A 15,953-nucleotide genomic window follows, 5' to 3' on the forward strand; every position below is an offset into this window, starting at 1 on the left:
GACCTGGACTGGCGCCCGGGGCAGGCAGGGTCGTTCTCCTCTCCTTTTCACGCACTGTGGTGGTGGATTTCTCCCTCTTTTCCTGCCTCCTCTTTCAGCCTGTTCCTTGCCTCTGAAGTTTGGTATGGGTTCTGCTGCTCACCCTGTCGCACTCTACCGTCTCTCGCTGCTTGTGGGAAGAGAGTGCAATGATTCAGAGAGAGAGGTGCGAGCAGGCAGCGGAGGAGCCGGAGCTGCAGCCGGTGGCGCGTAGCTTTCCTGAAAGCAAGACGTGCAAACTGTTCCTGGCAGCGGCATCTGTTACCACCTGCAGCCAGCAATCCTCCTCTCCCCCTTGTCACCCTCCCATCCTCACCACCACGGCACCACACCACACACCACTCACTGCCGGCAGGCCGGAGTATCATCTCACGCGAGCGTCAGAGAGGACTAGAGAGGACACCATCTACCGCGCCCGTGGGCCCGGACCACGGGCCTCCCATCACGGGACCCACCGAGGTTACAGACAGATGGCCCCGTGCGACGGTTAACGGGGGACCCCCCGTCCCGTCGTACGTTACCCTGCCTCGTGGCGTCGGTTACCGCTTTCCGTCCGCGAACGGTAACGAGACGGTAAACCGGCGAAGTTACCGGACGGCCGAGGCGTTTTCCCATTCCCCCCTTTGTTAACGGCGCCTTGACACGACGACCGACCGGCAGGCGCCAGGCGTCCCGCGCAGCGGCCTCCACTCGGCGGAGCGCGGCCGCCAGGTGGTCAGACGCCGCGCGGCCACCCCCCGCCGCTCCCACCACCGCTTTCCAGGCTCCACCGCCGCCGCCGAGGGCGCGTCACGTTCTGCCGCATCGCGGACGCCCGCTGCTCGCCTCAGCCCCCTGCCTGCCGTGACGCCAGACGAGCCAGCCAGATGCCCAGATCACAGGTCCGGGGGCTCGGCAGACGTGTGGGGGAAAAGGCGCGAGATCACGTTGGCGTTCCTTCCGAGATGGCGCGCGGGGCTGTGGGATTGGGACGCCGAGCACGACGCAGCTCGCCTTCGCCCGTGCCCGAGGCCGCACACATGAACTACGAACGGGTCCTGCGCTTCGGTTTCACCGGGTGTGCCTTTCGCTTTAACCGCCCTCCAAACAGTTGGTGCGTGTCACGAGGATCCTGGGCGCGAGCTGGTGGTGGCAACGGCCAAACTCGTGCCCTTTTTTTTTCTTGCTTTTGTTTCGTCCACCAGGGGTTGGGGGGGAGAAAAAAAAAAGTCGGACTCTTTCTCCTCGTGTTTCAAGTCAGTGGCGGGTGGTCTAACGTAATATAATCTTTTAGCACAATATAAATCTAATATACTGAAATACAAGTATAGAATTTACCAACACATTGCGACATATTTCTGAGAAAGAAATTGATACAATATCTTCACTTCTCTTTATGTTCAAACAAATCTAGAAGATAATAATGCAATGTTTCAATTTACCATTCCCACACCAATCTTAAATTTTAAAACCGAAATGAAATTGAGCCTAAATTAATTCTTCGTACCTTGCGGACTTAAAGTCTTGCTCGTGCGATGCTAGCAGTGATCGACGGATGCAGGCCTGTTGCTAAGCAGGGGCGCCGCGGCTCCCGTAGTCCCCATGGTGTTGCACGGGCTTTAGAGCATACCGGAGATGGGAAAGCGAGGGAGCGGAGCGACCAGGGGGTGAGACACGGGTTCTTCCCGGCTGCCGGTGCGACGTGAAACGGCGGAAGCTTGCACAGGTGTCGGGTTTTTTTTTTAACCTTCCTAGACCAAAACAAGTCATAGGAATTGAGGGTAATGGACTTGGGCTAGAATTTTAGGGTGGTCCATGACCCACCCTCTAGCTTCGCCCTGTTTCAACCACCGTACTTTCGAGCTCCATCCAACTAGTGGAGCTGGAGAACTCCCTCCTACTACTTGTTTCTTTGTCATGTCTAACGACCCCTATACGTACTAACTTTTTAACAAAAAAAATTGTCCTATATACTACTATACAACATAGGAGTACTATTTTTTTACTGCGGTGAAAGTCTAAAAGAGGAGGTGAAGTGCGGGTGAGGTAAAGGCGATGGAGTGCGCCATCTGCAGCAGAGTCACGGCGTTCCCATGGGCAGGGCACTCGCAGTTCAGTGCTGGCACCGATGCAGCAGCAGAGGTGGGGGTGGGTGGCCGTGGCCCTGCCCCGGCAGCAGCAGCGGCACGCCTCTCGAGACTGCACGAGCGGAGTCACACCCTGCCAGGCGATGCCGCCGATCGAGTGCAGTTCTCCGCATTCCACCCCATTATTTTAACCTTTCCTCTGTTCTCGCGCAACTGGAGCATCTTCTACCTTGCCTCTTTGCCTTTTTTTCATATATCCTTGCCTCTTTGCTTGATCAGGTATTCATCCGAATCTGGCAACCTGAACTGAATTGAGTGAGATCCATGGCAGATCACAGTCGGAAGGTATGCTCAGGTAGTCAGGTGTTTGATCATTATGTGCTGCTGGTAAATGAGATCCCAAGAGATAAGAGAACAGAGAGATTAAACATTCAGGAAAAATGACAGGACTGGCAATACTCAATTGTGCATATCTGATTCTCTTCCAGTCCATGGAAAATTGACAATAACAGGAGGTACTCATTGTTCATCTCTTCCATACCAATAACAGGTAGCACTAGTAATAGGAGAGGCGTGATTGCCCCTACAAGTAGGCAAGCTGATGATCATGAGGCATGTGCCACAAGCAAGCAACCTCATCTGACCAATAACCACTTTCCTTGCAACTGAAACTACTGCTGCTACATACTACCACTCGGCAGAAGGGATCGATCACAGGCCCCTCCTCAAGATGCCAAGACCAAAAATTACAAGGGGTCAAAAAACGGGGGAGATTCTAGTAAAGACGACGGCGGCAAAATAGACGAAGTGTTTTTTCTCTTTTCCGAAAAAAACCCCGGAAAACACCAAAACACCAAAAACTAGATCCCCAAACGGATCGAGAGGCGCGGCGAAAAAGAAACGAAAAAGAGGAGGAAAAAAATTGGGAGGGGGGACGGAGTAGTAGTAGTTGAGCGGCTACTAGCTAGCTAGCGGTAACTAGTTATTCCTTCTCTGTTTCACCACGCCACGCTCAGAGGACGGCGGCGAGCCCCGTGAGGACCTTCGCCTTGGGCACCTGCTGCTTCTTGCTCGCCTCCTCCGTCGGGCGCCACGGCGACACCACCACCGTGATCTTCTCGCCGACGCCGCCGCCACCCGCGGCGGCGGCGTCCTTATTCGGCTTCCTGTCGAACACCAGCTCGAACTCCCCGGAAAAGCTCGCTGCCTTGACCGGTGTAGCAGCCGACAAGGGCGCCGCGGCCGCGGCCGCGCCTGGGCCCGGGGCGACGGCCTTGTCGCCGCCGCAGCGGACGTGCGGGGACAGCCACTTGGCGCGCATGTACTCCGGCTTGCGCCACGGCGGGAAGTGCAGCCCCTTCTTCTTGAGGCTCTGCCGCGCCGCCTCCGCCACGACGGCCACGATCTGCCCCAGCCGGTCCGGGGTCCCCACGAACAGCGGCGGCAGCGCCTGGAGCGCCGCCCGGTACGCCTTGGTCGACCGCGCCAGCTCGAACTGGGACCGGAAGTCCACCTCCACGATCAGCCTCACCTCCTCCTTCCCCACCACGGCCACGGCGTCGATGTACTCGTGCTCCCCTGCGCAGATAGATTTCCGCCGCCGAAGGTCAGCGCCTGCCGGACGGCAACCTTCTATTCAAGGGATCCCTCTACTCAACCCGGACCGCTTCAAATACCTGCGGGGTAGGAGGGAGTCTTCTCCCACCGCGATTTGCACACGGCGGCGTCGTAGCCGAGGGCCCTGAGGCCGTCGGCCACGGCGCGGCGGCACTCCGCCTTGCCCTTGCAGCTCTTGCCGCACTTGTCCGCGATCCTAGACGTGTCGGCGAGAAGATTCCGTTCCGCAACGCTCGCGCTCTGCACCAGGCCCTGCCAAGAATCGCACGCAAAGAAGACAAAGCCCCCTTCATCATTTCGATCCATGTGGATTCGGAAGGGGAAAAAATTGCAGCTTTTCCCCCCCTAATTCGAGGGGGTTCGCATCCGCCGTGCTAGAAATTTCGCACCTTGAGAGCCTCCCAGGCGTCGCCTGCGCCGGCGGTGGCCGCAGAGGAGGTGTGCTCGGAGGGGAGGAAGTCGAACTCCTCGTCGTCGCTCTCCTCGTGGTTGCTGCCGTTGAAGCAGTTGCAGCGCCCCCGCGGCGGCCGCTCCACGGCCGCGGCCTCCTCCATGAAGCTGAGCACCATGCGGTCCAGCCCGACGGACCCCGCGGCGTCCGCCTCGCCGGCGGCGGGCGGCTGCGGCTTCTCGTCCTTGTCCCTCTCCTTGCCGTCCGCGACAAACTTCTCCGACGCGGACACCCTCACCAGCAGCCTCCGGAACATCGACACCCTCGGCGTCGCAGGCTGCTGCTGCTGCTGCGGCGGCGGCGGCGGCGGCTTCCCTTCCATGACGGCACCGTGGTGGTGGTGGTGGTGACCGCTCTTCAACTGGAACGGCATCGATCGCATGAAGCGCAGCCACTACAACCACATCATCTCTCCCAAGCAACCAACCCGTAACCAACCGCACCAACACACCACCGGCCTTAAAAAACCACCGCTCAGCGTACTACTGCCCGTACACCGGCGGCTCGCCGGAGTCGACGGCCATTTCCGGCGAAGAACGGGGACGCTCCCTCTCCTTTTTTCCCCTCTACCCTTTTTCACAGTTTACACGCAACGCAGGGGGGAAAAACACCAAGCGAGCGAGGGGGTTCAAACGGGAGGACCCTGGGTGATTTTAAAGGAGGGGAGGGCTCGGCAGGGCCCCACCATGACGTCGCCGTGCGGTGGGTCCGGGCACGCAGTGGTACGTGGCGGAGCCGGTCGCGCCGTGGGTCGCAGGGACGGCGGCACGCGTCGCGCACGTTGGGATCACGGCGTCTGCCGTCCGTGCAGGGGAACGCGAAATGACGGCGTCAGCCCGGAGACGGGCTGTTGTTTCTTGGCTTTGTTACCGGAAGACGGGGACAGGAATGGTATTTCGGAGGGAGAGCGGTGGATGGTCTGGCGGACGTGGGGAACGGCAGGAGCGGACAGTGGGAGTGGACTCGGTAGTGTACCGACTACCGGCTCGGCCCGTTCTAGTAGATTTTATTTTCTGGATAGGGTTATTATTTTAATGCAAGACGGTGGGGCCAACGGAATACTTTTCTTTAGAGACTTTTTTTTATGCAAGCTGCTTCGATTTTTTTATCGGTCTTTCCTCAGCAAATCAGCATCCATTCAGCGCACACCCTGAAATTCCATGAGCCTGGGTGACATTGAAACATGGTTGGGATAAATATTAAAAATATGTTCTAGCAGTATATATGAAATAAAAGGTGCCCTTTTGGTTGCATGTTTGATACTAGAATAGACTAAATTTACATGGATAAATTGGAACGTTGGGATTATTTTTTTCAATACATTTGGGATTCTTCTCAAAATCTAGCAAAATTATGTGTTCCCAAATTCCAGTAGGCATTGTAATACCTATTTGAGATACTAACACACTGCTCAAGTAAACATCTAGGAAAATATAATTTTAATAAAAGAACAGTAAAACAATTTAATTGTGTCGGTATACGTTTGGATGGCCATTCCGATACTGAAAAAAAGCTTGCATACATGTAGCAGTTATTTGTGAAAACGGGCATAAACAATACGGGAGTATCAAAATTTGTTCTTCTAGAAAGACATAAATTTTGCAATCAATATACTCACTAAATGCATTTAAACGACGCCTCTCTCGAACCATGGGCTATGGGAATCCAGCTCACTCTGCCCAGGGCGTGCCTGCATAATTGGAAGATATTGTTGGGATTGCTTAAGAAGAGAAAGAACATACACAAAGGATTATTTTCCTATATGCCTTTGGATCTCAAATAAATGTTGCATTGGAGATCATAGGACCCGGAAGATAGTTTCTCAAGTTTTTGAAAACACTGATATTAATTAGATTTTGTCCATCAAGAAATATAAACATTCTAATGGATATACTCACAAAATACATTTAAACGACGACGCTCTCGAGCCGCGTGCTGCGGGCACCCAGCTCACACCCGCCCTATGGACGTGCTTGTACTTATTGAAAGATATTATTGCATACCTTAAAAAGGAGAGAATATTCGCAAAGAACTATTTTCTCATCTGCTCCCCGGATCACAAATAAATGTTGCATTGGAGATCATATGACCCTCAAAAAATAATTTCTCAAGTTTTTGAAACATCGATATCAAACTTTGTTTGTCTAAAATCGTAAACTTTATAATCAGTATAAAATGCATTTAAATGGTGCCCCTCTTGAACTGCGGGCTTTGGGCACCCAGCTCAACATGCCCAAGGATGCGCTTGTACTAATTGAAAGATATATTGGCATTGCTTAATAAGAGGAGAAAGAACATACTTAAAGTAGTATTTTCCTATCTGCCCCCCTTGATCACGAATGAATGTTGTATTGGAGATCATACGACCCCAAAACATAATTTCTCATGTTCTTGAAATTCTGCATAAATATTTCCTTACGAGGAATTGATAGTCAAGCATTCTTTCCTGTTAAATATTGTTACTCTTGTTATACATGACGGATATCTAACTTTATTTCACTTAAGCATCTCCTCCAATCATATCTAATAGATGCAATGAGGTTTTGAAAAATAGACCTAGACAAATTTTAAATTTTTATTATGATAGAGTAGAATAAATGTACGTTTACCTATGTCATTTTCAAATGACGAAATCCATTATAGTAAGAATGATTTGTAATCAATGTCTAAACACGATTGACCACATGTAACAGTAATCCAAGATGGTACTCTGGATAGTTATTGTTGCGCTTCTAAAAAACCCATGACTAGCTATTTAATCCAACAGTTTGACTAAGAGTAGCATGCATGACAAGAACCAGCACGACGAAGACTTTAGGTTAGAAGCGCCGTGGCGTTTCGTACACTCTCCCCGTCAAGAAATGGTTTCGTATACTCACATTAAGAACTGCACAAATATAGGATAGAAATGTAGTTTCTTGTCAAACAAAGAGGAAAGAGATGTGGAACTACATGGCCCATGGTGTAGGCGTCCAGTCCAGGTCCAACCACGAAACGCCGAAACCCCTAGGGTGTGCGGCAGCAGCCACGGCCACACCCACAGGCCACAGGTGGCGCGGCCGCACGGCGCCCGGGTAATCTTGCGTCCCCGTCCACTGTTTGGCGCTCGCGGCTGAAAAGAGAGCTGGGCACGGAAAGAGCGGCAGCGACGTCCCACCCAGGGATACTCTACGCGTCCTCACGGGAAAACAAGGAAAATGCAATCGACAACGCACGCATTCAAACGCGGCTAATCTTGAGCTGCTAATGTTCATGCATGCGATCTTGCTAACTTCTCACTTCATTGCCTCCTCCGGTGTTTAAGCATGGTTACGGCTCTGTTGCTCATGATTGCGCTGGGTCCTGAAAAGGAAGTACGTACTTGACCTTGCACCGATCGGCCGGGCGTGAATGGACGGCTCGTGCACGGTGCTGAGCCCATAAATGCAATCTGAATAACTGGACGGCGGGCCCCATGCCGTCAGGGCGGGCAGCCGGATCAAATCAACCACTAACGCATTTTATTAACGAAGCGCGCCAGACGGTGCAAGTTTCCATTGATATAGCCCAAAAACATATACTACCACATGCTTGGAAGGCCATAGAAAAAAATAGCTAAACTCGTCCGATGAGATTGGGACATCAACGCGGGTAACTACTCAACTCTAAACCGCCGAACCCGACCGGTTGGATTGGGACATCAACACTGTTGCACTGCCAAACACTACACCACCTCAACGCGCAGCAACGCAGAGCGAAAGCCTTCATCGTGGCACCCCGACAGTCTCACACTAATGTAGTCGCCAAACCTCCACGCATAACTCCGCGCCGACAGGGAACTAAGAGGAGCAGACCGCACCTCGCCAAGAAGGCCACCCGCCATGCGGGACTGTTCGCCGTAGTGCCGCTGCAACACCACTCCATTTGACAGAGTGGAAACCACCAAATCCGGACCTTTCGCAGGCTGCCTCGCAGTCACCACCACAAAAACACAACGCACGGGGCCTCGCCACACCTCCATTGGACTCCACCTCGCTCTCATCGCCTTGAATCAACACCGCGCGCAGGGAACTCGCCATGTCCGCCGCAGTACTCCAAATCACGAATCCATTTATTTAGTCGTCGTCAGAAGGGTGAGCAATGTTGCCCCGTGTCCCAAGGTCTCCATCAAACAGTCAAGCCGTCGTCGCAGGTCGACTTCGCCTCGTTGCTCAACCTGCGCATATAGCCTCCGCCGCCGTGCCAGCAAGCCAAAGAAGTCGTTTGCGCCGTTTCCGACGATGTACTGCACCGGAGTAGCCCAGCAAAGCTGAGCAACCCACCGCAGTCTGCTGCAAGACTAGTCATCCCACGATATCATTACTGCAAGCGCCGTCCTCTGACGCAGTCTCACGCCGCACTGACAGCTGCCAAGCAACGCCAGCCACCGCGGTCCACTACAAGCAGCCACCCGACAAACATGCGGTGACCCCTGTCCGCCACCGCAACAACAATCGCCTCCACTTTAGCTCGGCATGCCCCATCAAGCTGGCTGTCCTACATGTGCCACACCGCAAGCCCATCGCGGCAGGAGCACCGCCACCGGCCGCAGCCTCCCATGACCATCGGCGTCACCAGTATTGCCAGAAGCCGAGTTGGGTCCCTAGAAACGACGTCTCCGAGGAGGGCACGATGCCAATAATGCCGCTATCACTCATCCAGAAATTGGATAGGGTTTTCACTAGAGAACCTCGTGCAGCAGAGATAGTGCTATAATATGACGCCCCCAATGGGGAGAACGACGCCCATGGGCGCCGCCGCCATCCCCACCAGCAAAATTGCTGGTAAAGGCTTTCGCCCGGAGCATCCCATCCCCAGCCGTTGCACGCAATTAACTTAGTAGTACCAGGACCCCAGCCATGGAGAACCACCCGGGAGCGGCGTCGCCATCGTGCCTTCTCGCACCGCGCCGCGCCGCAATGCCTCCTCATTTGCTGCCACTGCATGCCCCAGACGCGACATTAACCTCACTTCCGTCGCGCCGCAAGGATCGCACCCGCGCCCTTGCCCAGACGGAGCACCATCTAGCCCTTTGAGCGTCGCCGTTCCTCGTGCCGGGGCAAGCCGCCGTTGCGCTCCTCACCAAGCCGCCGCCGCACGACCCCCTCGCCGGGCTGCCTCCGCCTCGCCCACTCACTGCCGTGGCCATGCCACACTTACCCCATGGCCATTGTGCAACCCAGTCACGGCAAGCCACGCTTGCCGGAAATCCGTGTGGACCATGGCTAGTGCACCGGCTGCCCCTGCAGATCAGGCCTCAACGGCGCCAGATCCACTCTCCAGGGTTCGGATCTGGCGCCTCAAGCCGCCGCTGCGGTCCGCACCCGGCGGTGCCGTAGCCTCCGCTCAGCCTCTAGTGCCTTGCTGGCCCGGCTGCACAGCCTCGTCGCGCCGTGCCAGCCGCAGACCTTGCCTCCGCTCTACGCTGCCATCACGCCACCTCCACACGCGAGGCCGAAGCCGCAGCACGGGACAGACGGGTTGCCTGTGTTCCACCACGGAAGCCTTCCAGCAAAGGCCCCCGCCGCCGCCGTCCTTACAGCCGCACGGGCTTCCGACGGCATGCTCAGACGGCGACGAGATGAGAGGAGGGAGCGAGGTGGGTTGGCGGCGGTGCAGCAAGGGTCGCCGCCCGTGTCGGCCGAGAGTCTCGGCCGACACGGGGGCCTGTTTCGGCTGTCTTTAACCACTAACACATTGATCTCGCAGCTGTTGTGCTTGATCGCATGAGGGCGTGTAATGGTGCCTGCAACTAGTGTTGTGTGTGTGTGTGGGGGGGGGGGGCGAGGCGGGGCCTGACCGGATGATCCACATCACCTAATAACGGTGGTTGCTGCCTGCCCGTACTGCTTGCCGCTCGTTATCTTCTGTACTGCCGGTCGCTGCCACCGTTTGATCAGTACACTTGTTAATTCTGTCGCTGCACGACGCGTCCTTCCAAACAGAAGCTGCTGCCCCCCTGATGGCTGGTTAATTGGGGCACCGAGGCTTGTCTTTGGAAACTGAGATGGCCTATTCGAGGGGTAGATACTTCGGGTGGAACCTTCTAAATTAAAGGTGCAATCCGAGGGTAGCCTGGCCTCCATCGGCGGCGGAGATAGGGTTGCTCCGAGGACAATTTGGCCTCCATTGCCCCCATTGGAGAAAGAAGAAGCTATTATTGTGGGGATGGCTGGATTAGCCGGCCTCCATGCTTGTTTTATTGACTAATTCCATTCTGGAAAATAAAACCGAGGCTGGCCTATAAGAGGGAATGAGGGATTGGACAAGGTTCGCAAACAATTAGGAGTAGAAGTTTTAGAAACAAAATATCACGAAAGCACAGCTCTTTTTCTGCTTAAATTTGAGGAAGAATTCAGACAACGAGAGATGATTTTTCCTGAAAAGGTCGTTTAACAAATTTAGACACTCAGATTTGGAATTTTAAGATAAGAATTTAGAGGGCAGCATTACACCCCGGAAACATGTATAAGTAGTTTAGACAATTTGCAATTTGAGCATTTAAGGTTTGATTACTCGTGCCGCTTCAAAAAAAAAAAAGGTTTGCTTACTCGTGGAAATGTTATAACATCACGCCTATCACAAGTTAAGTAATTTTAGCGGACGCGTAATTAATTACTCCGTCTGTAAATTGAAGATCATTTTACTTTTGTTTTAATTCAAACTTCTCTAATATAAATTTAATCAAATTGTCCAGCTAAAACGATTTAGAATTTGAAATGGACAGCATATTTATCTAATGGTCAAGAATGCTGCTCGTCCACTCTGATGTGTGCGCTTAACAGCTTGTGTCCGGACATGCCATAAGGAAGGTACAAGTACTCTCTGTCTTCGTGTAAAAACTTGCCCATTTGAATACAGTATGATTTCACACTGCGCTGCGGGACAAAGCAGCGTTGTTTTCCTCGGCAGCACTGGATAACGCGCAATACTTTAGGGCGGGCAACCTGTCGAGATGACGTGTGCCTTGCCCACTGATTAAGATAACCCCCGATGCCGTGAGCTTAATTAAGCGACGGCGACGCGAGCTAGGCGACCTTCTTCAGCTGGTAGGGTAGTAGGTTGGTTGGGCGACGCTGACGAGTTTTCACTGCCGTGATGAATTGTTTACCCGCCAATCATTCTGGCCAACCGATCGAGCTGATGACCCGGAAAAGGATAGGGTAGTGGAGAACAACCACGCAAAGCCTAAAGATAATATCTCCCTCCCTCCCTCTTACCAGGTAATCGCACCCAAACGTCATGATCGTTAAGTATCATTGCTGTTTTCCCCCCTTCCAATTCGTCTGTAGACATTGTTGTAATTTCCAAAAAAGAAGCTAGCGTTCTAGCAAGTAGAAACTGCTTAAAGAAGCCAAGCAAGCTCCTACACCAGTCACTCTCGCTTGAACCAGGACGCATCCTACGCCGATTGCTTCCTCGCGTACTACGCTGGTAATTCGATTTCTTTTGTATAGCTAGGTCAATCGACGCAACGCAAGCAAAAGATCTCCATCTCCATGTGTACGCGACATGACATACAAAATTTTGGAATAATCCGTAGCTACAGACATACAGTGCTTGTTATTATCCGGACACAGTGTGTCACTTTCGTTTCAAGATCGTGCGAGTTTAAGCAAACTAGCTTGCAGTTGATAAAAATAAACAAAATACTCTACTCCCTTCATCCTAAAATATATAGCTACGTTTAGCTTTTTCAAACGTCAAATCTTTTTAACTTTAACCAATAATACCTCTAAAAATAATGTATTTTAAATAAAAAATTTCATATTATAATAGTTGATTTCATGATAAATCTACTAACATAATTTTTATGCTATTAGTCTTCTTGATTATTTCTCTATTCGTAGTCAAAGTTGAAAATGTTTGACTTGAAAAAAAATATAAACATAGCTATATTATAGCTATATTCTGGTAAAGAGGGAGCAGAAGAAATGTTTGCCATGTTGGACGACGCTAGCCTAGTTGGGCTAGGTAAAGCCTCTCCTGGATTGTGGTGGGCCCGGCCGGCCGGTGTGTGCAATCAGAACTGTTGTCATGGGCTCATGCATGGCCCGTTGTTTTTTAATTTTCGGATCATCATCGTCGTCATGGGAGGTGTCATCTGATGGATTAGCTAACGGATAAAAAAGCACACGCACATCAGCCGTACGTGTACGAGCGTGTGTGCACGAGCGCTGGAGTCGTAAGCACTGTACTCTCTTATTAACTATTACCCCCTCGGTGACGCTGCAGATTACGTACAGATCGCTGTTGTAGTTTATTCACACATCAGCCTAGAGAGTGAATTCGAGGCCTGATCTTACCGCTGCACAGCGAATTAACCGCAGCAGCTCACCAAGATTTTCACCAGTGTGGCTCGAATCCTGCTGCCCCAGTGCTTTGGTGGACAGAAGTCTCCGTACCTCGGCAGCTGCGAGGTGAGGTGGTCCCTCCCTCCTGCTGCTGGCCCCGGACGACGTGGGCATCTGCGCCTGCAAGCCGGTCTGCGAGGTGCTGGATCTGCGCCCGCGCCTGCTGCTCTCGAGGCAACAGCAGTTGTTGCTCTCGCTCGCGCGGGCGCCCTGTGTCTTCGTGGGTCAGGCCGCCACGATCCACGACCACGATGCGAGCCGTGCGACCTGCCGGTGCCGGGCTCCACCACCACCACCACCACCACCACCCTGCCGCCGCTGCTGCGCGTCGCATGGTGTAGCGAGGGTCAATCGAGGGCCGTGGGACGATGGGGTCGCCAGGCACATCATCGTCATCTCGAGAGCTCTCACATCAGCTGTTGCCTCCACGCAAAAGCGAGGCACCCGCGACTGTTCCCGTGTTCCCTCTCTCTGCACGGGGTCATCAAAGACCGCGGGAGGGAGGCTGCGTCCCACATAGGCCGGCCAATACTAGCATCTCGCCGCAAGATCCATTTAACCCGGCTTAATTTAACTTTTCGAGAGGTCGCATCGGGCGGAAAGTAAAATAGACAGTGATTTGTTGAGGAGGAGATAAGATAAGAGGCTTCTGAGAGAGTGAGACGAGCCAGATATGGATTTTTTTTCTTCTCATTGCAAAAGGTGTGGATTTTACCGGAAGAAAGCAGATGATATGGATTGGAATATCATGCTGTTGTGTTTGAATATTATTTGCTAAACTTTAGCAGTGTCACATCAGATGTTCGGATGCTAATTAGAAGGATTAAATATGAGCTAATTATAAAACTAATTGCAGAACCCCTGATCTAATCGCGAGACGAATCTATTAAGCCTAATTAATCCATCATTAGCAAATAGTTACTGTAGCACCACATTATCAAATCATGGAGTAATTAGGCTTGATAGATTCGTCTCGCGAATTAGACTCCATCTGTGCAATTAGGTTTTGTAATTAGCTTATGTTTAATACTCCTAATTAGTATCAAATATCTGATGATCAAATATCTGATGTGACATGTGCTAAAATTTTAGTGGATGGTACCAAACACCCCTGAGATGTGGACTTTGGTGTACAGCTAGGCCCGGGCCCACATGAGCACGCAGGGGCATTATCGCCAATTAGTCGTCGCAGTCAGCTCGTCATGTCCTCCAGGCTTTCGATGACCTAACCTATACCTGAACTTTTTTAATTGATTTGTTCTTGGATTCATCACCTTCGTTTTGTTTCCCTGGGTTAAATAGGTCCACAATCACAATTAGGAGCACACAAATATTAACAACAATGTCCTGCTAACCACTTTCAAGGTCGGGGCCCTGAAATAAGAAAGGGATGCTTTTGGAGCCTTTGTCCGGGACAAGCAAAGCAGCTGGTGTTACATCTAGTCTAACAACAGCCCTGCTTAGTGATGGATTTCGGGAAGAGGTGGTGATGATGTCTCAGTGTTGTTGATGAGGGTATTTGGTTACTGGAAATGTGGTGCCTTTGTGTTGCTCCCCTTTTGCAAATGCGACAGAAACGAAAAGTACGCACGCTTTTTGTGGCGTAGTACACAATTTTGTGGATGATGATGGGCTGGATTGCATTTGTGCCGTTGGGCCACACAGGCCGGATATTTCGGCCTCGATAGGAACGACTCCATTGGGCCTAAATTGGGCCAACGCAAGGGCAACCATTAACAATCTTTGACAACGAGATGTGAATCTTCTCAAGTGCAAGTTCCGGAGAGCCATTCAGACGAACCTGAATCCTCTTTTCAAGGTAAGACCTTCCCTTTCCTGTTATCGAGGTCAAATGATCGGATGAACATGCATACCCTGACATCACTGGAATCAACTATTGATCTTGACATGTGAGCTATGTCGAAGTTGTTCCCGAGTTCCCTAGAACTGCTTCCTGCAAGCTTCTGAGAAGGGTCCTGAGGGATCAACTGAAGCAGGAACTCTCAAATCACAGCAAGCTCTGACCTTTGACTTTGAGTGGTGTGACTGTTGTTTCCCCCTTTCGGGGCACAACTTCAGCCCGTATACGGCCAAGGAGCAGCTAGTCCAGAGAACATTTGCAAAGAGCAATGCATCTGATCAGGTCGGCTCAAAGCCGTTTTCTATTTTCTTGAAGCGGAGGGCATCTCAAAGACGGAAACCAAAGAAGCCAATGCACCCGGGCTCTGTCAGTGTTGCGTGATTTCTGTTAGTAAAATTCAATGAACTTGGTGGTGTTGTGCTGCCAGCCAACCCAATTGATCTTGGCGGAGCAGGCACCTCCTGCAGACGAAGCAGCAGCCGTGGTTGGCGCACCGGAGGCGGCCCATTTTGCAAATATTCGGATCGCGATCCAAAATAGGGTGGTTTTTGGATCAGGGGTTGTTTGAAAAATATTCCAGGCCGGCTACATGTCAACCGGCGTTGCCGCCGGCGATCCGCCGCTGTGCGTCCAGCGCTCCCCTCCGTTGCGGTCACGTGCCCGCACGCAGACTACAGCCGCCGCATACCCAGCTCGACGCACCTCCTAGAGAGCAGGAGGCGAGCGCGTAGCAGTGGCGCGGCCATGGCGGCGAGCGCCTCCATCTGAGGAGAGTGTGGGAAATACACAGGAGCCCGATGTGGAGGCTGCCGGTGCGTTCCTCGCGGTGCATTGCTCCGCCGCCGCCATTGCAACGGGAGCCGACGGGGTTACCATGTTGAAGACGATGGCGCCATCTTGGCTACTACTCCGTCTACGGCGGACCGCGCCGTTCTGGTTCCCGTCGCGGTGAGTCATTCATTGGTCACGCTTTTTACTATCCAGGTGGCCAGGTTTGAGAGAAACAGGTAGGCTGCGCCAGCTGCTCTCTTGGCCTCCATTGCCAAGCTCTGGTAACATCGAGCTGTGGAGGGGCCACGACCATGTGATGGTGTTGGGAGCAGTTAATGAGTGTCCGGCACTGAGTATACGATGATCATCATCCTTATTCTAGGTCTGAACATCTGTGAGATAATCCATGTAAAAATTTCTTTTGCAAGGTTGTAAAGCAGAAAACATATTTTTTGCATTGATTTTGGAACTTTGCTCATCAGCTTAAGTATCACATAATAATTCTCAGTACAAATTTAAATAGCTCACATTTGTTTTTTTTCTTCTTCCATGTTGTGCCACTGTGCAAGGGACTTCATCTAAAGCTATTGTACTTAGTTCCTAGACCGCAAAAAAAAAGCTTTTGTAGTTCCTGCAAGTGAAGGTTGTCTAGCAGTTCACTGAGGAATAGCAATATCTACTGGAATCTGGAAAAGGTTTTCTTTCTCAGGCTGTTGTAAGGTATTCTATAACCCTATCTTCTTTTTTCCGTTAAGGGAGTAGAAATTTGTATTAAT

The 15,953-nt window shown here is 51.9% G+C and overlaps 1 protein-coding gene across 1 annotated transcript; it reads right to left on the reverse strand.

Moving 5' to 3' along the window:
* Window positions 1–2,546: 2,546 nt before the first annotated feature.
* LOC101769052 lies at window positions 2,547–4,808 on the reverse strand. The gene is made up of 3 exons (XM_004981375.3): window positions 4,112–4,808; window positions 3,782–3,974; window positions 2,547–3,683 (listed from the first exon to the last, which is right to left on the reverse strand). The coding sequence occupies exons 1-3, from the start codon at window positions 4,553–4,555 to the stop codon at window positions 3,118–3,120; spliced, it is 1,203 nt and encodes a 400-aa protein (XP_004981432.1). The 5' UTR covers window positions 4,556–4,808; the 3' UTR covers window positions 2,547–3,117.
* Between the last annotated feature and the right edge of the window lie 11,145 nt (window positions 4,809–15,953).

The sequence above is a fragment of the Setaria italica genome, chromosome IX (assembly GCF_000263155.2).
Source record: "Setaria italica strain Yugu1 chromosome IX, Setaria_italica_v2.0, whole genome shotgun sequence".
NCBI lineage: Eukaryota > Viridiplantae > Streptophyta > Magnoliopsida > Poales > Poaceae > Setaria > Setaria italica.